Below are 22,528 nucleotides of genomic sequence, written 5' to 3'. Positions count from 1 at the left end.
GGCAGGAGAGGCAGAGGCAGGAGAGGCAGAGGCAGGAGAGGCAGAGGAGAGGCAGAGGAGAGGCAGAGAGAGGCAGAGAGAGGCAGAGAGAGGCAGAGAGAGGGGCAGAGAGGGGCAGAGAGGGGCAGAGAGAGGCACAGAGAGAGGCACAGAGAGGCAGAGAGGCAGAGGCAGAAGCAGGCGGATTTCTGAGTTCAAGGCAGAGAGAGGCAGAGAGAGGCAGAGAGAGAGGCAGAGAGAGAGGCAGAGAGAGAGGCACAGAGAGCCACAGAGAGCCACAGAGAGGCAGAGAGGCAGAGGCAGAGGCAGAAGCAGGCGGATTTCTGAGTTCGAGGCCAGCCTGGTCTACAGAGTGAGTTCCAGGACAGCCAGAACTACACAGAGAAACCCTGTCTCGAAAAACCAAAAAAAAAAAAAAAAAAAAAAAAAAAAAGAAAAAGAAAAAAAAGAGAAATGTTTCGGTGAAGAAGCTTCAAATTAGTAGTCATACATTCCCTCATTCCTTCTCATTCTCAAGTGGACAGTTATTCACGTTCATTCCATGTTGACCCAGGGGACGGAGGGACACAAGGGTAAAACAGATAAGGGAAGGGCTTAGAGACCATGGCAGAAGGTGAGTGTTGTTCACATGAGGGCTAATGATTGCTAGTTATCTACTGGTTCAGCTGTTCCTGTTGCTAAACGATTGGTTGTCTGTAGTCTGGGTTGAGAAAGAGACACTGCAGGGTGAATTTAGGCTTCTTGGCAGCCTCTAAAGGACTGAACACCTAGGAACTTTTCATAAGCTCTTTACTGTTACACAAAAGGCACTTTTAGCAAGTCAGTTTCCGCATAGCAAAACCTCCTATCTGATCTAGAAGCTGTGTGAAGGATGATTACCTAAGCAATTCTCAGCCAGGAGACTTCCTGGTTTGCCAGGTATGTCTTGGGACTAAGTTATGCAAAGGCTCTGTGAATCCTTCAGAAGAGCAGCTCGATAAATCTCATCTAACAATCATAATCAAGGCCATCCAGACTGTGACAAGACCCTGTTTCTTAAAAAAAGAAAAAAAAAGAAATTAAAAAAAAAGAAAAGAAAAAAACAGGCCACTGGTGGCATAAGCCTTTAAACTCAGCACTCGGGAAGTAGAGGCAGGTGGATCTCTGTGAGTTCCAGGCCAGTGGGGCCTACTGAATGAGTTCCAGGACCACCAGGACTGTTACATAGAAACCCTGACTCAAAAAAACCAAACAAAGAAACAAAAAGTAGTTTAAGTAAAACTAAGTTTCGAGTGCCCTTGGAAGATGTTCTGTTGAAGAACATGATCTTACTAGTTATGAAATTCTGGGTACTTTATATTTTATGGTTAATTTGAATTCTTTAAAGTAAGCCCACATATGAAATAATTCTTACAAAAAAGGAACTATATAACTTCCCGTTTCCCCTCCCATCTCTCACAATTCTTGCTCACGTTCCACACTACATTCTTTCAGAAACCAAACTCTGATCCTGTTATTCTTTATGCCTAAAAATTTTCCAAGAATTTAAAAATAGTTTGTTCAAAGCTGTTTGCGTGATCGAGTAGGCCTAAATGTCCCTATTGATTTTCCAAGACACCCTCCCTCCTTCCCTCCTGTGCTCAGGCTGCTGGAGGACCCTGGGATGCCAGTTCCTTGTAGCTTTCCACATTGTTTCTCTTGCTTAAAAAATTGTCCAGACTCTATGCCCATGGCTAGCTCTAGTTGGTCCTGCAGTTAAAATTTTCCCTCATTGAGGGTTCCCCTGACACTGTGTGTTGTTTCTTCACAGCAGATCCTGAGTGTAACAGTGTGGCCATGTGATCATCTTACCATTAGTCCCCCTTGCTAGTCGGCATGCTTATTGAGATCAGTGGCCATATTCTTTTTTTTTATGTGTCAATAAACTATTAACACATTTCACTGTGTGGTCATAAAAATCAGTTATATGCCAAAATAGCCACAAGGTGGCACTAAGGTTTTAGTCAACTGCTACAGAATTATGGTCCTCAAATTTTTTAATTTAGGTTTAAGAATTTTTCAAAGCCTTGGTGTATCTATGTATATTCAATATTTCTTTAAAGCTGAGAGGATGTCTTTGTAGTTTTGTGGTATATAGCAGACTTTCTGATTTGTTTACCTTGCCTGGTAAGTTTTAAAAAGAATACTCATTAGGGGTTCTTATGCTATATTTAATCTTGAGCAATAATGAGTTGTTTTGCATACCTTTTGGTTCCCAATTAGAAAATAAAAAACTTTTTTTTTTTTTTTTTTTTTTTAAGATTTAAGATTTATTTATTTTATTTATGAGTACACTGTAGCTGTCTTCAGACACACCAGAAGAGGGCATCCAATCTCATTACGGATGGTTGTGAGCCACCATGTGGTTGCTGGGATTTGAACTCAGGACCTCTGGAAGAGCAGTCAGTGCTCTTAACCGCTGAGCCATCTCTCCAGCCCAATAAAAAACTTTTTTGATATTCCCTCTTCTGTCCCAGTAAAGCAAGTGTTTGTAATAGAAATTGTTTGAATGAGTGAATTAGTTCCTTTTTCTGACCTTCTGAATATTTTCTCTCTGAAGTCATATTTGAATTAGTCTCTATCAGAAATGTCAGTACTATGGTACAAGCATATAATAACAGTAGTTTTCTTTTCTCTTGAAGCTACACATGGCAGTATTAACAGTAAGTACAAACTTAAAGGCCAAGTCTCTTTAAACAGTAGTCATTCCCTTTCTCCCTTCTTGAGATTTATGACATTTTATTATTTAAAAACTGGATATATCAGAACTTTATAAGATATTATAAATGTTCAGTATATTTCTTTGACATATATATTATTATATGAGAGAACATAGAGATATATATTAACTCTTAGGATTTAAATATATTTTTTGATATGTAACAGATTCAAAGTTTTTTTTTTAATTTATTTTCTCTCAAATCGTAATTCATTCACACAGGGGTTATAAACACAGAAAGGCAGGATGTGGGGAAGGGAATGACACTGGAGTGTGGGTGATCAGGGGGAATACAGATATCATCAGAACCAGGTATCGGCTGGGTGAAGGTTCAGGGGACAAGTCACTATGACTCTGCCTATGACTCGCTTGTCCTTATCTAAGTTGGTATTGTCTGCCAAGGCTACCTATTTACAAGGTCTATGACTACTCAGGCTTGTAAATTTCCACAAAAGCTGCCTATTTACAATAGCTTATAGCCATCTGTTTCAATGTTTTTCCACTGAGACCCAAGACTTGGTGTTAGTATACATGTATGACAGGTCTATTGCTGATTTTAGGCCTATGGCTGATTTTAGGCCTTCAGTGGGTAAGCAGGGCTGCCCCTGACATCTCCTCCCTTCTCTAAGTATAGAAGGGCTGTGGCAATTCTAACCTTGCGAAGGCTGGGATAGAGGCCTGACCTCCAGTATTTGAAGGGGACCTTGTAATGGCTCTGGTTCCCCTGTCGTTGTCCAGTGAGGCATGAGGGCCATACCCATCCCGATGTCTTTTTCCTGGAGAGGGGATACTTTTGACATCAATCCCTATGCAGTCAGGCTTGTCCCTCAGGGAACCCAGATAGATATTTTTATCTTTTATTGATATTCCCTTGCAGTGCTTAGCCTCGAAGCCTAAGCAAGAATTTAGATCGCCTGACAGAGGGGGTTCTGGGTGGCCCCTCTCTGCTTGGTCTAGGGGCAGAAGTCCCCCCTTTTAGGTTGAGTGGAGATGGGTTTTGGAAACACCCTGTATAAAGTAACAACCTCATCTTGAGTCTCGTGGTCCTCCATAGCTAACTTATGATAATGTATCTGAGTAGGTTTTGCTACCAAATTATTTATCTGTTGTATCACAGAGTTAGTCCGCCTATTTGAGAGCCAGGGATCAGCAGAAAAAAGCAAAAAGAACCCAAATAATGGTCCCAAGATGGGAGGAAATAGGGTTGACAACCTTGGAGAGGCTAAAAACCAATTCTTGTACCAGCCTTCATCTGTCTCTTTCTCTGAGTTTTTCTTAGGGCCTTCACTACCTGTTTCATGCTTTCTTTAACCCTCCTTTTCTTGTCTATGTAAAGGCAAACCTTCTTCTTTAAGAACTGTACACAATCAAGAGCTGTACACAGCCTTTTCTATTGTAATAGAGTAAATCAAGTCCAATAAGGATCTTTGCGATTTTAGGAGGTTTCTTCAGACAGCGAAATGAGGGATTTCTTCAGATTAGTGATGTCAATCTCTGATGTTCTTGTCAGTGGCCCTTCAAAGGTCTGAGTAGTGTAAGTTCGGAGGCCAGCATCTGGATTAGAACTTCTAACAGCAGACATCACGGGTGATTCATTTTTACCTGGAAAGGAAAATGAAGGGAATTCTCAGGGAGATTTCTCTTCCCTGGATGTAAATTGTTATTCATCGTATTTATGGTTGGGCCTGGCTTTGTGGGGGTATCTTTTTTTTTTTTATTAATCTTTTTGGTAGCCAGTTAGCTGTGCCTTCTGTGGTATCAGACAGGCATATCAATCCTCGGCCCCATAAGGGAACTGGGTCTGGGCCATTCCCTTTAAGGGTAAGAGGGTCCTTCCCCATATCTGTGGCAAAGTTTTGTTGGTCTCGGTGGTGCCAGAGGCAGTTAGCAGCAGATTTGCCATGAGCTTTCAGCTTTAGAGAGATAAAAGTGAGCAAGGCATGACGGAGAGTATTTCAGGGGACTCCTTCTGTGGGGGTACCGTTCCCCCTCTTTTGTTTTTAAAGCCAGTTTTTCAAAGTTCTTGTAAAATCAGGGCAGAAGCGCCAACAGTCGCTCCTTCCACTCTCAGAGAGTCATGAAGACCCTATTTAAGGATATATAAATCTATATTAATAATCTTTTGTCAAAGGACTGTTATAGCACCGCCGACAACTAATCAGACTATATAATATATTGCTTAGTAATAGCTTCTTCTACTTTTTGTGAGATTACCTCTCTTTTGTCAATTAATTGTTGAGGAAAATTAGGATTTACATTTCTCTTGAGAATATTGAACAGAGACTTAAATTCTTTTGTGGAGAGCTTAAAATAGGGTCTTAGCCAATTAGCAACTCCTAGAAACTTTTGAAAATAATTTAAAATAAGTAAACTCTCTCCCTCTCTCTTTTTTTTTTTTAGACCCTTTACCTGGGATGCTGCCTGAGTTAAAGCTCCTGGGAGTCCCTCTTTCTCTCGGTTTTCTGGGGTTGGGTGCTGTGCTGCTGCCTGTGACCTGCTCTATGCTCGGGCCCAGACCCCAAAGTTTTTTTGTTTTGAAAGTTTTCTGGACTTTTTTTGGAAGTTTTATATATCCATGGGTATGAAATGGTGGTAGAAATTGAGATACCATTAATAAAATATATTAATTATTTAAGTATTTATGTCATAACAACTTAAGAATTTATTTGTAGTTCAGTCATATTAATTATAGATACCTTATATCAGTTATAAACTTCCTTATATTCAGTGTTCATAGAAAGTTCTAAAGATTCTGAGTTTTTAGTAAAATAAGAGCTCATCCTATCTCTAGCTTGAAATATGCCCAGCTGGTACTCAGTGAATAAAGCACAAAGTGGACTCTTTACAAAGACAGTGTATTCAATGAGCAGCAATCTAGTAAATTTTGGAAATTAAGTGCTCTGTATTTTCCCTTAAACAGCTTTACACAAATCCCAAGGAACCTGAGGTAAGATGGTAGTGTATAAATGGTAGTGTGTGTGTACTATATTTAAGTATGTTTATCTGAATTGAGGCTATAGATTATGTCACTAGACTACTGCATAAACAGAGCAGCTCATCGTGAACTTTATGTTTTATTGTAAACGAAACACTCCTATACAATGTTTAAAAAAACAAAAAACACTGCTTAGAACTGAGGCTCTTCTATAACATGTCAATATTAAGATTCTCCTAATTGTAAGTGTATAAAAGTAATTTTGTTTATAATATTTATTTATACTTATTAATATATAATATAGAAATAATAAACATTTAAGTATAATAATAAAATATATATTTTAATTATTTGTTTTATGATCTTTTGGGGAAAAAAAGCTACAGCATTACTCTGAGCTCTTTACCACCTGAATGCTCTCTGTTGTTGCTTTCATAAACTTTGAGAGCGTTAGATCTTTACTCTCATCTTTTGATTCCTGGACTTGCTTAGTGACTCCTGCACCTTGCTGCTTTTCAGATCTTTTGTGAAATCCTCTTTGGTTCACTGTCTGTACTATCTTCTACTTTTTAAAAGTTCTTTCCCAGCAGAGTCCTAGTTTAACCCTCTGGGTTGATTCATTTATTTCCTAAAAAGATTAGGATTAGGAGTTCCTGGGAGCAGGGTGTTGTTTTCTACCTTGCAGAGTGGCTGATATTGCCTAAATAGGACATAGTTATCTGTGCCACTTCAATAGCTTTTCTACTTGTGACAGGGACACGGAGTGAGATGTCCTTTGCTTTCTCATCCTGTTGTCTCACCTATAGCTTTCTTCTCTTTTTTTTTTTCCCTTGCTTTGAATTTTTCTTCTCTAAGCCAGTGGATTTAGTCTAACTGGTGACATTCGAGACTAAATTGTTTTTAAGTCCTTAGTATTTTCTCTGTGCAAGATTACAAATAACCATGCAGGTGAGGAGAATAACCACTGTGCACAAGTGTATAGCAATTCCTTAATGCCCAAACTGTTCTTAGGCCCTGTTTTCTGAGTCTCTCTCCCCTAAAGTTCTGTTTTTAGAACCTACTATGTAGTTGAGAATCACCTTGAACTTCAGATCCTGCTGTCTTCACCAAATGCCCCAGCTGTGTGTATGCAGTGTTGAGATTACAAGGCAGCATCATGCCTGGTTTACGGAGTCCTAGGGATGGAACCCAGTTTTTGTGCATGCTAGATAAGTGCTCTACCACCAACCATCCCAATCTTTTTCTCCTATTTAGTTTCAAATTTTCTTAAAATTAGGATTGATTTGTTCTTCTCGTACTTATTATGTTTCCCTATGCGTGCATATCTTCTAGTTTGAAGTCTGGTTAGTTTTGGTGCATGATGTTTTGTTTGCAGATTTTTAAAATAATAAACTTTATTTTTAAAAAGAAATCAGTAGTTTTAGAGGTAAAACTTGAGTTTATCTCAGGAAAAATCTGACAGAATTAGAATAAAACTGCTAAATTAGTTTTGATGCTAGCATATAGAATAATGAGATTTTGAAAAGAGAGCTTTTTGTTTGATAAGTTTTGAGTTATCTATGACCCTATAAAAATATTTTGAACACTTACCATTTATTTTCTATGGTAGCAATCCCTAAGTGATACGTTTTCATGGCACACATCCGATTACTAAATAATGGTAGACTATTGAGTTTTTAAAAAAACTCAAAACAATACAGGTTGTTGTTGTCAGCAATTGTATTAGTACTTTCCTGCCTCTGTGATAAAACACCATTGCCAAGAGAAACTTAGAGAAGAGTTTATTTTGACTTACAGTTCCAGAGAGGAGTTAAACATGGCAAGGAGGCAGAGCAGGCAGCAGGCAGGCAGCAGGGGCAGGAGGCCGAGTGCTCACATCTTTAATCACAAACAGAAAGCAGAGAGAGCAAACTGGAAGTGGAAATGAACTTATAAACTGCCAAAGCCCCAGTGACACACTTCCTCCAGCCAGGTTCCTCCTGAAGGTTACACAACATCCCCAAACAGTGCTACCAACTGGGGATCAAGTGTTCAAACAACTGAGGTTACGAGGGGCATTTTTCATTCAGATCACTGTAGCAATGATGATTACAGTTTCACTGCTGCAGTAGCTCTACAGTGTTCATAGTATCTAAAGCATGCACAGGGTTCATAATATCTAAAGCATTCACAAGTTTTAAAGTATCTAAAGCATGCACAAGGTCCCACTGCTTTATAGCTTGGCTGATGTCTAACATCAAATCACTGAGAAAACTGTAGCTCTCTGACCTCATTCTCTTAAATAATCATGAGACATCATTTTCAGATCAACCTAATATCTGGCATTTATTGATCCTCTGCCAAAGGCTTGAGTCATCACTGAAAGGATAGCCTTCCCTAAACAAATGGCACAAAAAATAACAGTATTAATATTTACTAGGAATAAAAATAGACTTTACACATGGGACTAAAATTTGCAGCACTCCTGTGAAGAATATATCAAGTACAACAGTTGAACCATTGCTTAAATCTGTTCAGAAGTTAACAGAATTAGGCACCATGCACACAATTGTGTACATTTGCATTTATACTTTTGTTGTGATTGCTGTCGTGAAAGAGAACCTGAAAACGAAAGTAATAAAGACTGACAACGAACTTGCCTACAATCACACACTGAAATATGGGAGGCATACAAAGCAAATAAATCTTAATTTGTGATAAACCATTAAGAATTGCATTTATGAGTTGGGGCAGTAGAGGCACATGCCTTTAGTCTTAGCACTCAGGAGGCACAAGCAGGTGGATCTCTGTGAGTCTGAGGCTAGTTTGATCTATAGAGCAAGTTCCAGGACAGCAAGGGCTACATAGAGAAACCATGCCTTTCAAAACAAAACAAAACAAAACAAAAGCATTATGTATACGAGTTTTATGAGCAGTGTTGCTGTGTGTTTCATTGTCTAGTCCTTTGTGCCTGTTGGAGGTAATCAAGGCACAATTTTAATTGCCTATTTCAGTTACTGAACTGAAATTACCACCTATTGGTGGTCTTAAAATATGTGTTTAGAGACTATTTATTTATTTGTTTGTTTTTTGTTCATTTGTTTGTTGGTTGGTTTGTTTTGGGGTTTTGAGACAAGGTTTCTCCGTGTAGCCCTGGTTGTTCTGGAACTTGCTCTGTAGACCAGGCTGGCCTCAAACTCACAGATATCTGCCTGCCTCTGCCTCCTGAGTATTGGGTTTAAGCCTGACCTAGAGACTTTTAAAAAAAATCTCTATTAGAGACCAGGTATGGTGGCACATACCTATAATTGCAGCACTCAGGAGGCTGAGGCAGGAGGATCATGAGTTTCAGGTTAGCTGCACAACATCGAAAAACTCTTATGTCGAGAGTGAATCCTTGTAAGATGAAATTCTACTTGAAGATGAACTCTGGTTCTTTGTACTTAGCACTGTTTCCAGATATAAATGGGACAGACCAAGACTCTGACCTCTAGAAGCATATATTTGTTTTGTTTTTGTTTTTTGCTTTGTTTTGTTTTGTTTTTCGAGACAGGGTTTCTCTGTGTAGTCCTGGCTGTCCTGGAACTCACTCTGTAGACCAGGCTGGCCTTGAACTCAGAAATCTGCCTGCCTCTGCCTCCCAAGTGCTGGGATTAAAGGCATGTGCCACCACTGCCCGGCTAAAGATTTTTTTAAGGTTTATTTTTATTTTATGTATGTAAATACACTGTAGCTGTATTCAGACACACTATAAGAGGGCATCAGATCTCATTACGGATGGTTGTGAGCCACCATGTGTTGCTGGGAATTGAACTCAGGACCTCTGGAAGAGCAGTCAGTGCTCTTTACCACTGAGCCATCTCTCCAGCCCAGAAGCATATATTTGTATGAAGAAGGATAAAAATAGAACTTAGTAAAAGTCATTTAAGGTTGTAATGCCATGAAGAAAGTTTGAAAAGGTGTTGGACTGGTCAGTGATGAGGTAAAGATCACAGAAGGAGGGCTCAGATGCCTGTTTTAGATTGACAAAGCCATAGGAAACATCCCCAGGGGCTGGACTACTGTTGGAACTGAGATGGAATAATCAGATCTGCGCAAGGCACCACTATATGACAGGCAGAACAGCACTGAGGGCAACACTAGGTTCTGGAGTCAGACCACAGCTCTACCATGTACTCACTTCTTCAATACTGACAACAATGATACCAACCTCAGAGTTTTGGTGGCATGATCCAGAATATGGACACACTGAGACCCTAAGACAGGAAGTATTTATAGGCAAAAAGATACCCCAGATCTGTCTTGTAAGTGAACAAAAGGGAAATGGCAGGAGAGCTAAGTGGAGGACAGATGGTGAGGTATCATAGGCTTCATTACAAGGACAGTGAGAGGCCAGGGACAATGAGAGGACAGCGAGAGAGAAGTGACAACGGTTTGATTTGTACTTGATTCTTTTAGTTATAGTCCGAGAAAATGAACCCAGGCCTTGCCTAGATCGATATCTCTCTCTGTCTCTCTCTGTCTCTCTCTGTCTCTCTCTGTCTCTCTCTCTCTCTCTCTCTCTCTCTCCCTTTCTTTAACATTTTTGAGATGGATAGCTCAGATTTCCCTGCTTCAGCTTCAGTAGCTGGGAGTGCAAGCATATGTAATCTGTACCTGGCCTGGTTTGTATTTTTAAAAACTCTTGGCTAGAGAACAGAGAATAAAGATCACATGGATATGTGATTCACTTTGGAAACAGACCTGAGAAATCTTTCCAGTGGCTTGGAATAGGGAGTAAGGAACAGTTTGAACATGGTGATGTTATCAAGAATTAACACTTTAAAATAATTATTCTTTATATTTGTATTCATTTGTGTGTACTAGATTGTGTGTGCAGTGTTCTTAGAATCCAGAAGTGGGTGTCAGACCCCTTAGAACTAGTTCTAGGAAGTTTTAAGCCTCCCAGCTCCTCTGTAGGAGTAAAAAGTGCTCTTAACCTAAGCCATTTTTCCAGCCCTGGGATTAACATCTTTTTAAAACAGTTATCTATCCCAATGGTAAAATAACTGGTTTAGGAATCAAATAATAGAAAAATGACCAACTGCTTAAAGGTCTCTTTTATTCACAAAATACATTTCCCATAGCATTAATAGGCTAGAGTTGACCAGAAACAAGGACAGGCAAGAAGAATAGGCATTGTTTGCATAACAGGACAATCCTACTTAGCACTGGCTAAGAGAGGACACTGTGTCTAGCCAGTCTGGAGTGAACCTGTTGCTCTTAGGCACCTGCAACCACCTCTGATCTGACCCATCTCTTCTATTGTTTCACAAAACAGCCTCCTGCAAATAGGCTGAGTGATTACAAAAGCAGTTCCCTTTTAACTCATTACAGTCAGTCTCCTTAGGTTCAGGCAGTATGAGCTAATTTCCAGGACTTGATCATCTGTGGTTAAGTTGTATACTAAATAAAGATCAGCAGAGCTTGAGCTCAAATCTTAGAGATAAGTAACAGGAACATGAAAATTGCTTTTGATCAGTTTAACATTCCCATTTCCACATTGTCAGAAGAATGAGGGTCATAGAACTCATGCTCTATCTGCCTTTAGCACCTTCAGCTCTGTCTACAAACTGTATAATTTATCTGGGTAAAACAGTTATTTTTAAGCTAAAGCATTTAAAATTATTTATGTATGTGTGTGTGTGTCTGTGTGTGTGTGTGTGTGCAGGTGTGAGTCACAAGTGTATAGAGGTCAGAGAACAACTTGAGGAGTCTGTTGTTCTTCTCTCTGGGTTCCTGGGATAAAACTTGGGTAGTCAGGCATGCAGTGTAAGTACTTTTACCCTCTGAGCCATGTTGACAGACTGAAAGAACTATTTGAGTTGATTTTTAATGAAGAAATTTGTTCTCTGTGTTCCATCACATCCTTACCAGTGATGAGAGCAGATGGTAGCAATAGCTTCTAGTGAAGGAAACAAAACTCAGTGCCCTACTTCCTCAGTTCCTTTTCCAATTTTTAAAATTCCTGTAGTGATTCACTTACTTCTTCCCTAAATCACCATGGCGACTTTTTAGGTGTCCTTATGGCTTCCTAGCTTCCCTGCCTATATTCATTATTCACTCTTCCTTCTTTCCTTCGTTCCTTTTGAGAGAGAGAGAGAGAGAGGGAGAGAGAGAGAGAGAATATGAATTTCTCTGCTTAGCCCTGGCTGTCCTAGAACACACTGTGTGGAGCAGGCGGGCCCGAAGCATACAGAGATCTGCCTTCCTTTGCTTCCCAAGTGCTGAGATTAAAGGCTTGAATCACCAAACTTTCTCATTCCTTTTCTGTCTTAATCACTGTTCTTTTGCTGTGAAGAGACAACATGACCAAGACAACTGTTACAAGAGAAAACATTTAACTGGGGCTTGCTTACAGTTTTAGAGGTTTAGTCTGTTGTCATCATGGTGAAGAACATGCCAGCACACAGCAGACACTAAAGCCATAGTTAATAGCTACATCCTGATCTGTAGGCCAAGATTGGATGGGGGAAGATAGACAGATGGACAGACACTGGGCCTGGTGTTACCAGTGAGACACTTCCTCCAACAAATATCTTCTGATCCTTCTAATCCTTTCAAATAGTTCCACCCTTCCTGGTGACTAAGCATTCAGATATATGAGCCTATCAGGGCCATTCTTATTCAAACCAACACAATGTATTCTTAAGGTATACGGAGAGAGCTTTAAAAACTGCAAACCAATGATCTGTTTAAAACTTTCAGTAGACTTTGATGAACTTAGAATAAAATCCAAGATCTTTACTATTGTCAACAAAGTCTCAACCGCATCTCTCATTTCTAGGTAATTGTCTTCTTTTTTGGATTCTAAGAAATACATCCCTTCTCAATTCAGAGATTTTGCATTACTGTTCTGACTATCTGAGGCATTGTCCCACAGGTTTGCATATGATTAACTCTTCTTGAGGCTCATCGCAAAATACCACATCTTCAGACAAATCTTCCCTGATCTTTCTAAATCTGATCAGCCGTTCTTTCTCTCCACTATGCACTTTCTACCACAGCATCTGCTTTATGTTGTCCATGGCACCAGTTCTGTCTGAAATTACCTCATTTTCTTTGTTTACTAGCTAGCTCTGTAGATTCTGTGAAAAAAAGTCTTCTTTGCCTTGTTCACAATGACTCAAGTTTCTAGCTCAAAGTAGATAATTTGATAAAAACATTCATTGCATGAATGAATGATTCATCAACTGGTAATACCTAATGTAATGATAATACCTAACTTATTTTTAGCTGAGAGGAGCAAGATTAAGTTATCATCGTATCTAGAACCACTGCTCCTTGATAAAGTAATGCTGTGAGACAAACATACAGAGGAAACATAGGAGATATCAATAAAATGTTCATTTCATGAGATAAAAATCTGGTTTTGTTTCAAAATTAACTTCTTTCTCTACTCTCTTTGGTTTTTCTAGAAAGTGACTGAAATTTACCAATTCAAATTCAAATACACAAAAAAGGGAACCACTATGGACTTTGACAGGTAGACTCTAACTGTTTAATGAACATGGGAATTGTGTAGGAGTGCAGTAAATAGAAGCTTCTAGATGGCCAGTGGAAATCTTACGTCTTTGTAATTTTGTTGTAGCCCTATGAAACCTCACTATCACAAATAGATATTATAATAATTGTTTTAAAGTCTGAAGTTCATAAGTTTGACTGATGAAAGTAAAGGCAATGATGAATGTCATGGCCCTTAAAATTATATTAATAAAGTGGCTGGAGAGATGGCTCTGTGGTTAAGAAACCACTCTTCCAGAGGACCTGCGTTAAATTCCAAATGCCTATATCAGGTGGCTTACAAGTGTCAATGACTCCAGCTCTAGGTCAGTCATACCTCTGAGGATTCATGAACTCATATGCACATATCCACATGTAGACACACACCTACAAATAACTAAAAATAATAATAAATCTCGAAGTAACAAAAGATTTAATTTAAAAATATATAAATGAGGCTGCCAACGTGATGTCAGCTAAAGAACCCATATGACTGTCTCTAGCTATTAATCCGGTAGCTCTGTTGGTATGCAAAATATGTTAATTCTTTTCATTTCAGTAGAGGAATACTGAGCCTGAGGGAAATGAAACTCCTGGATTATTAGCCTATATGCACAAATGCTGTTAGTTGCTTATCCATGCACATACACATACCATTTTCTATGTGTGTCATTGTATGGGAAAACCCATATACACTGTATTTTCCTATCAAGTCTTTTGTTGTTTCAGATTTTTGAGACAGGGTTTCTCTGTGCAGCTCTGGCTGTTCTGAAACTCACTCTATAGAACAGGCTGGCTTCAAAAGCAGAATCTGCCTGCCTGTCTTCAAATGCTGGACCTAAAGGTGTGCTCCACCACCGCCTGGCCCTATCAAGTCTTAAATCCATGCTTTTAGATATAGTAAAAGATACTGGACCAAAGAGCAAAACCAAGGAAGACCCTGGTGTATATGGAGATGTTGGTTAAGGAGCAGCATTCTTCTCTCAGAAGCTTTTGGTTTCATATCAGCTACCTGGTGTAGCAAACCAAGGACTGCGGGTGAGATGGGATAGAAGTAGGTGACACAGATTCTATAAAAAGACCTAATGAAAGTCTTCAAAGGGGAGATATACCCTGAAAGGAACAAAACTGAAGAGAAATTTGGCTATATGCTGCCTTTTCTCTAGTTCCCCTGGGGAACTTGAGGATTTCTTTCCAATTCTCACTTTCTTAATTATCCTCTCATTTGTGAGACTTGCAGAAAGTACTCAGATATAAGAAAATTCAGTTCCAGAAAGGATATTTAAAACATTAGCCACAATTAATTAGTATTTATATACTGTTTTACAGGTTGTACAGCACTTTGTCTTTGAGGCAGCATCTCATGTGGCTCAGGCTGACTTTGAAATTAATGTATAGGCAAGATTGTGCCCTACCAAGCCCAGCTGTATATGACATACTTCATGCTTCCCCCCCACACATAAACAGTTGTCCTTACTCTCCAAAACTCCAATATACATATTCTGGACAACCAGGTTAATATTTTTGTTTGTTGTAGAAAGACATATGCTGAAAGGTAAACAGCAAAGCAAATGGATAATTTTTTCAGATACTCAGGAAGTGAGGTAATATGTTGTATAAATTTCTAGAAATATTGCTAAAATGAGGGTCCTTAATATGATCTTCTGATGTTTCCTAAGGCTTCATGAGCTACATATCTATACCCCTTCATTCTGGCTGATTAAAAGTCCTCGTACAGAACCTTTAAGTTGTTAGAAATTGATAGAGAAGCTAAAATATCCAGTTAATATATGTTTGTTTACTTTGTGATCTCTCACTGCCTCCAAAAATCAGGGAGAGACCTAACAGTTTAAGTACTTGGGATTATTTTCCAGTGCTAAGTCTCAGTATGTTCAAGGTACTGCTAATATATTGCCATTGTAGTGTGTCCGTAAAGATACTGAATGTGAGACTAATTGGGAAGAAAATTTTGTAGAGAAATAAAAAAAATTTGAATTAGAAGATAATTAGCATAACTCTTTCATTCATGTATTAATTCAGCAAATATTTATTGGGTAGGTGGATACCAAACCTAGTAGTGTGGAGATGAGAGATTTAGCCATTCATAGTCCATATGGGAACAGATAATTCTTCTGAGGGGAGGTGCAGAGTATAGGGGAGACTTGAGATGCCACATGAGCTAGGTAGGTGCTATGGGAGCACCAGGAGGAAAAACAGAAAGTACAGCTGCAGATGCATGTGGTTAAACAAACTGGGTGACAGCTGCGGGGGTGGGTGGGAGTGAAAAATAGTTGTACATATACCATTTTTCATGTTTGGTTCAAAGATGACACATGTAATAGAAAACTTTAGCAAGAAGGTGACATAAGTGGACCTTCCTATTAGGAGTAGTAATTTGGCTGCAGTGTGGAGAATGTCTTGAAGTGTAGACAAAGAAGAAAGCCAGAAGAATAGATGCTTTAGTAACCTATGTCACATCGAGGAGAGCATTTCTTTGAGAGACAATTCAGATGGTAGATAAGCATAGAGCTAGTGGCTGATTTCATGCTTGGAGAGCTGCAGAAACGTCCATAAGCTTATCTCACAAATGGGCTACCTGACCTAGAATGCATGCAAATGACTTGACCGAGGTCATTCAGCTGGCTAAGAGTATGGCTGATATTGGATGCCAGGTCACCTAGTTACAAATCCATTGTTCTCATTATTAGGATATGTGATTATTTGAAAGCCAACATTTTAAAATGATACTTAAGATGCTTTAGACGTGTCTGTTATTCAGAGATACTGTGCGTATACATTGCAGAAAGTACTATCATTTCCTTAAGTTACCTCTTAAAAACCATCTACAAAATGTCCTAATGTTTACGTTATTAGATAACATAGCCAAAAGCTATATTGTTTTGTAGCATATTGTGAATGTTATTTATGATTGAAATCTGCTGTTTTTCTGTGACCATAGCAGTAGTACAAGCTTTGAAAGTGGGACAAACAGTGAAGATATTAAGAAAGCCTGTTCCCTACTAATCCGTCAATTGTATATACTGATGCAGAACCTTGGACCCCTTCCTAATGATGTTATACTTACTATGAAACTCCATTATTATAACTCAGGTAGGTAGAGACCTTTGGTCAAATTCCTTGTTCAGTGCTCAAGTGATGTTGTGTATAAATAGGATTTATAGGCATCTGAAAAGTGTCGTTTACTGTATATGAAGTCACTTACTCCATTGAAACATAATTTGCAATATTCTTGTCCTTTCTGCAGTGACCCCACATGATTACCAACCCCCTGGCTTTAAAGAAGGGGTGAAGTCACACTTCCTAGTGTTTGAAGGGGAGCCTGTGAGCCTTCGAATGGGCTCAGTCTCCTCTGGCTTCCACAGTATGAAAGTCAAAGTCACAACCGAGGCCACCAGAATGCTTGATGGGGAGAACAGTGTCGGTCAGGACGATGGCACGACTGAGATAGCCCATCAGGGTCTAGACTATGATGAGGAAGAAGAGGCCTGCGGCAGTCAAGTAAGGCCAATTTTTAGTGACCCTTCATTGCTTCACTTAAACACAGGTGACATTTCTAGTTTGTATTTAGGTCATGTCACAGTAACAGAGTCCAGTGGAGCATGCCAGCTATGAAAACTGAAACAAACTAGCCTGTGACGTCAAGGACTTTTAAGTCAAAAAGTCCTTCTAGAGGGAAATATGTGCTGTTATATGAGATTGTCTAGCAATAAGAAAAAATCCCAGCATGTTTTATAGTACTTAAAATATTCTGAGTGTCTGATATGTTCATACGCAATAGAATTATACATTAGCTCTTGATTATTATAGTAACTGGCCATGAGGGTTAGGGAGGAAAAATTTTATGGATTAACCTGAATCAGAGAGAGAGAAAGAGAAAAGAATGATACCAATGTCAATGACAAGCATGGTGGTTTAATTGCTGGGGAGAGCTGAGGGGTTGAGAGTTTGCAGCCAGTGCCAGTCAGTGATAGGTGGAGGTTTGCTTGTTTCTGTAAAGACTGAAAGCTGCAGACTTGCTAAGGCTCTGATTTGTAGTAGCTAGGTCCATACCGTGACTTAGCAGTTGTCTGAATAATAATGTTTGCTGTGTGCTAACATTGTAGATGAAAGATTCTGAAACAAAATCATTTTTAGGCTGTTTGGTAAAAAGGGATACTATAAAAATAATTTTTTTTGTCTTAGAATCCTACTTTTAAAAGATGACTATAGAGGCTATACAGTTGGCCTAGCAGTTAAGAGCACTGACAGCTTTTCCAGTGGACCCAGGTTCTATTCCAGGCACCTACATGGCAGCTCACAACCACTTGTAACTTTAGCTCCAGGGGATCTGACACCTTCTTCTGACCTCCATGGGCACCAGGCACACACATGCAGCAAAACATCCACACATATACAATAACAACATCAACAGCAACAACATCAAAAATTTGATGGCTAACTTAGTTAGGTAGCTTCTAAAAGTACCTTCTAACTCCTTAACTCAGTATTGTGTTTAGTATATTGAAAGGGAGATCCTAGTTTCAATTCAGTTAATATGACAAATGTAACCAAACAACAGGTTTTTTGTCTTTTTTAAAAAACTTTTTCACAGTGTCCAGCATGAAAATAACTAGATTCTGGTGCATAATTTTTCTTTTGATTCCATGTAAAAGCAGATATAGATGACATGAAAAAGCTAATCATAATAACAACAAAAATAGTGGTTAAGAAAATAATGTGACTATTTTTTTATTATGAAGAAAAAACTTAACAACTGAATGTGATAGAGCATGCCACTAGTTCCAGTACTTAGGAGGCAGAGACAGGGGATCTCTGTGAGTTCAAAGCCAGCCTGGTCTACATAGAGAAACCGTATCTAAGAAAGAAGGAGAGAGAGAGAGAGAGAGAGAGAGAGAGAGAGAGAAACAAAAGAAAGAACAAAAGAAAGAACAAATTTTAAAGGGACCGGAGAAATGCCTCAGTGGTTAAGAGCTCATACCACTCTTGCAGAGGACTTGAGTTTCATTTCCAGCACCTTTGTCTGATAGTTCACAACCATCCATAACTTCGGCTTCTAGGGGGACCTGTCACCTCTAGCCTCCATGGGCACCTGCACTCATATGCACATACCCACATATGCACATGCCCTTCATATGCGCGTGAATGTGTATATTTCTATAAAGACTACACATGATTAAAAAGGGAGGCATGGTTGTTCGTGTCTTGAACCTTAGGGGCAAATGTGGGGATAACAGAAGTTCATGAGCTGTTCTGTTAGATACTACATTTGAGGTCAACCTGGGCTATCTGAGACCAGAAAACCAAAAAGAAAAAAAAAAGCAGATTGTCTTACTCTTTTGCCAAACAAATGTTGAGCAGAGCAACCTGACGGGGAAACAAGAGTGACAGGGGTCTGGACTTGCTGAGAGAATTAGTGACTTAAGTACTTCTGACATTCCCCACTAAATTATCCTAGTGTTTTCTTCCTAGAAAGTGTTCACATATCAGTGAGTGCACACCATGTGTGTTCTTTTGCCACTGGGTTACCTCACTCAGGATGATATTTTCTAGTTCCATCCATTTGCCTAAGAATTTCATGAATTCATTGTTTTTAATAGCTGAGTAATATTCCACTGTGTAAATGTACCACATTTTCTGTATCCATTCCTCAGTTGAAGGACATCTGGGTTCTTTCCAGCTTCTGGCTATTATAAATAAGGCTGCTATGAACATAGTGGAGCATGTGTCCTTGTTATATGTTGGAGTATCTTTTGGGTATATGCCCAGGAGTGGTATAGCTGGGTCCTCAGGTAATATACTATGTCCAATTTTCTGAGACTGATTTCCAGAGTGGTTGCACCAGCTTGCAATCCTACCAACAATGAAGGAGTGTTCCTCTTTCTCCACATCCTCACCAACATTTGCTGTCACCTGAGTTTTTGATCTTAGCCATTCTGACTGGTGTGAGGTGGAATCTCAGGGTTGTTTTGATCTGCATTTCCCTGATGACTAAGGATGTTGAACATTTCTTTAGGTGCTTTTCGATCATTCGAGTTTCCTCAGTTGAGAATTCTTGTTTAGCTCTGTACCTCATTTTTAAAATAGGGTTATTTGATTGTCTGGGCTCTAATTTCTTGAGTTCTTTGTATATATTGGATATTAGCCTTCTATCAGATGTAGGATTGGTAAAGATCTTTTCCCAATCTGTTGGTGCCATTTTGTCCTATTGACAGTGTCCTATGCCATACAGAAGCTTTGCAATTTTATGAGGTTCCATTTGTCAATTCTTGATCTTAGGGCATTAGCCATTGGTGTTCTGTTCAGGAACTTTTTCCCTGTGCCCATGTGTTTGAGACTCTTCCCCACTTTCTCTTCTGTTAGTTTCAGTGTATCTGGTTTTATGTGGAGGTCCTTGACCCACTTGAACTTAAGCTTTGTACAAGAAGATAAGAATGGATTGATTTGCATTCTTCTACATGCTGACCTCCAGTTGAACCAGCACCATTTGTTGAAAATGCTGACTTTTCTCCACTGAATGGTTTTAGTTCCTTTGTCAAAGATCAAGTGACCATAGGTGTGTGGGTTCATTCCTGGGTCTTCAGTTCTATTCCATGCAGTTTTTTATCACTACTGCTCTCTAGTCAGCTTGAGGTCAGGGATGGTGATTTAAGTGGGTATTAGTCCCAAAGCTCAGAATACTCAAGATACAACTCACAGACCACATGAAGCTCAAGAAGAAGGAAGACCCAAGTATGAGTGCTTCTTCGGTCCTTCTTAGGAGTAACAAAATACTCAAGGGAACAAATACAGAGACAAAGTGTGGAGCAGAGACTGGAGGAGGGGCTGTCTGGAGACTGCCCTACCTGGGGATCCATCCCATGTGCAGTCAACAAACGCAGACACTGTTGTGGATGCCAAGAAGTTCATGCTGACAGGAGCCTGATATCCCTGTCTCCTGAGAAGCTCTGCCAGAATCTGACATATACAGAGGCAGATGCTTGAAGCTAACCATTGAACTGACCATGGGGTCCCCAGTGGAGGAGGTAGAGAGAAGACTGAAGGAGCCGTAGGGGTTTGTGGCCCCATGGGAAGAGCGACAATAACAACCAACCAGAGCTCCGAGGATCAAAACTGCCAGTCTGGGAATACATGGAGGGACCCATGGCTCCAGCTGTATATGCAGTGGAGGATGGCCTTGTCAGGCATTGGTGGGAGTGGTGGTCCTTGCTCCCATGAAGGCAGGATGCCCCAGTGTGGGGGAATTCAAAGGTGGGGAGGGGGGAGTAGGTGGATGGGTGGGGGCACAATCTCATAGAAGAAGTGGGAGGGGGATGGGATAGGGAGTTCCTCGGGGGAGGGGAGGGGGGAAATGGAGAAAGGAGATAACATCTGAAATGTAAATAATGAGAATATCCAATTTAAAAAAAAAGAATTTCAACTTATTAACAATCTTTGTAAAAATAAAAAAGTAAAATAAAAGTATTCACATCCACATTCTGACACACAGATACATGGAACCTTTATTTTTATTAATTAAAATCAAAACATTTTTGAGAAAAGTTTTCTTTATAGCTCTGACAGCCCTTCCTTGTCATTTTACCATCTCGGAGAGTATTAGTTTGAGTAAACATATAGGTATAATTATACTTGCAGACTCTGTCGTTTCTGTCTTTTGCTTGACTGTCAAGAATGTGATCTCATTAGTGCATGTGGTTCTCTATTTTACACTGCTGTATTCTACTCTTTTTGTTTGTTTGGGTTTTTTTTTTTTTTTTTTTTTTTTTGTTGTTATTGAGACAATTTCACTATGTAGCCCTGATTGGCCTGGAGCTTGCTCTATAGACAAGGAGGGTTGGAACTCGTGGAAATCTGCCCACTTTGCCCCTCTCATGTACTGGAATTAACTGTATGTACACTCAGATTGGCCCTTGTTTTTATTGTTTGAGACAGAATCTGTGTTGCCCAAGCTAGTATCAGGTTTCTAGCTTGAAGTGATCCCTGGGTCTATGGGGACTGCTTCAGCCTCTCATGTCACTGAAAGGTCTTTCCTGTCTAGATGTTGTAGTCTGGCTGGCCTGGAACTCATAAAGATCCACGTAGCTCTCTACCTCCACATCCTGAGTGCTGGGATTAAAGGTATGTGTCACATTTATATGGACACTTACTGGTACACAGGCAAAGGAGTATCTACAGGGAATATACTAGCTTAGGCTTTGTCTTAATCACTGCTCTATTGCTGTTAAGAGACACAATGATGTGTTTCTCTGAAGAGACAGCTTATAAAAGCAAGAACTTAATTGAGGGCTTGATTACAGTTCTAGATGGTTAGTCCATTATCATCGTGTCAGGGAACATTGTGGCATACAGGCAGGCACTGGAACAGTCTCTGAGAGCTATATCCTGACCCATAGGCAGATCTCTAGACTTTGCATGGGCTTTTATAATCTTAAAGCACACCCCAACTTCCTCCAAGAAGGCTCTCCTACTCCAATAAAGCCATACCTCTTAATTGATCTAATTCATCTTCTCGAATAGTGCTAGTTCCCGATGACTAAGCATTCAAATATATGAGCCTATGGGGGCTCTTATTCAAACCACCACAGTTTACACATTTGTTAGAAAGGACAAAATAGTTTTCCAAAGTACTCTACCCATATTCATTTACTAACAGTGGAAGAGAGATCCTGTATTCTTGTAAACACTTATTATTTATCTTTTCAGTAGTTTGCTTGATATGCTAACAACTCATAATTTTAGCATATTTTCTAATTGTTGATGCTTGAGCATTTTTCATTAGTCATTCGGATTTTGTGGTGCATTAAGTTATCTTTCTTCATTCATGTAAAAATATTCTGAGGGCTAGAGAAATAGCTCAGTGGTAACAGTGTATACTGCTCTTCCAGAGTACCTGAATTCAGTCCCTAGTCCCCATGTCAGGGGGCTCCCAACTACCTGTAACTCCTACTTCAAAGGGACCCATTGTCTAGCCTCTGAGGGCACCTGTACTGTGCTTACAGCAGACAAACAGACAGATATGCACAATGCACATAATTAAAAAATATTCTGATAACCATTCTTTTTTATTTATTTATGTTGCAATAATTTGTCTATTTTTGTGGTTTGTCTTATTAAGTGGTCTTTTGGTAAAGAAAAGCTGTTCATCTAATATAGTCTAATCTTTTATTCTGATATTCTTAAGAAATTATCTACTTAAGGATATATATATATATATACACACATATATATGTGTATACACACACACACACACACACACACACACACACACACACACACACACATATATATATATATATATATATATATATATATATATA

General features: G+C 39.3%; 1 protein-coding gene across 1 annotated transcript in view; it reads left to right on the top strand.

The window, feature by feature from the left end:
- The window catches only part of Hormad2 (HORMA domain containing 2), a 92,675-nt gene that overhangs the window by 12,374 nt on the left and 57,773 nt on the right, over positions 1 to 22,528 (top strand). The window contains exons 5-9 of the mRNA XM_028758248.1: positions 2,661 to 2,681; positions 5,658 to 5,684; positions 13,109 to 13,176; positions 16,153 to 16,304; positions 16,459 to 16,712. Of these exons, the coding sequence (XP_028614081.1) occupies positions 2,661 to 2,681; positions 5,658 to 5,684; positions 13,109 to 13,176; positions 16,153 to 16,304; positions 16,459 to 16,712 (522 nt within the window). The remainder of the gene's footprint in view (positions 1 to 2,660; positions 2,682 to 5,657; positions 5,685 to 13,108; positions 13,177 to 16,152; positions 16,305 to 16,458; positions 16,713 to 22,528) is intronic.

Source organism: Grammomys surdaster, unplaced genomic scaffold (genome assembly GCF_004785775.1).
Source record: "Grammomys surdaster isolate TR1022 unplaced genomic scaffold, NIH_TR_1.0 126187, whole genome shotgun sequence".
Taxonomy (NCBI): Eukaryota; Metazoa; Chordata; class Mammalia; order Rodentia; family Muridae; genus Grammomys; species Grammomys surdaster.
The sequence above is the reverse complement of the archived record's forward strand: the minus strand, read 5'-3'. Positions and strand labels throughout refer to the sequence as shown.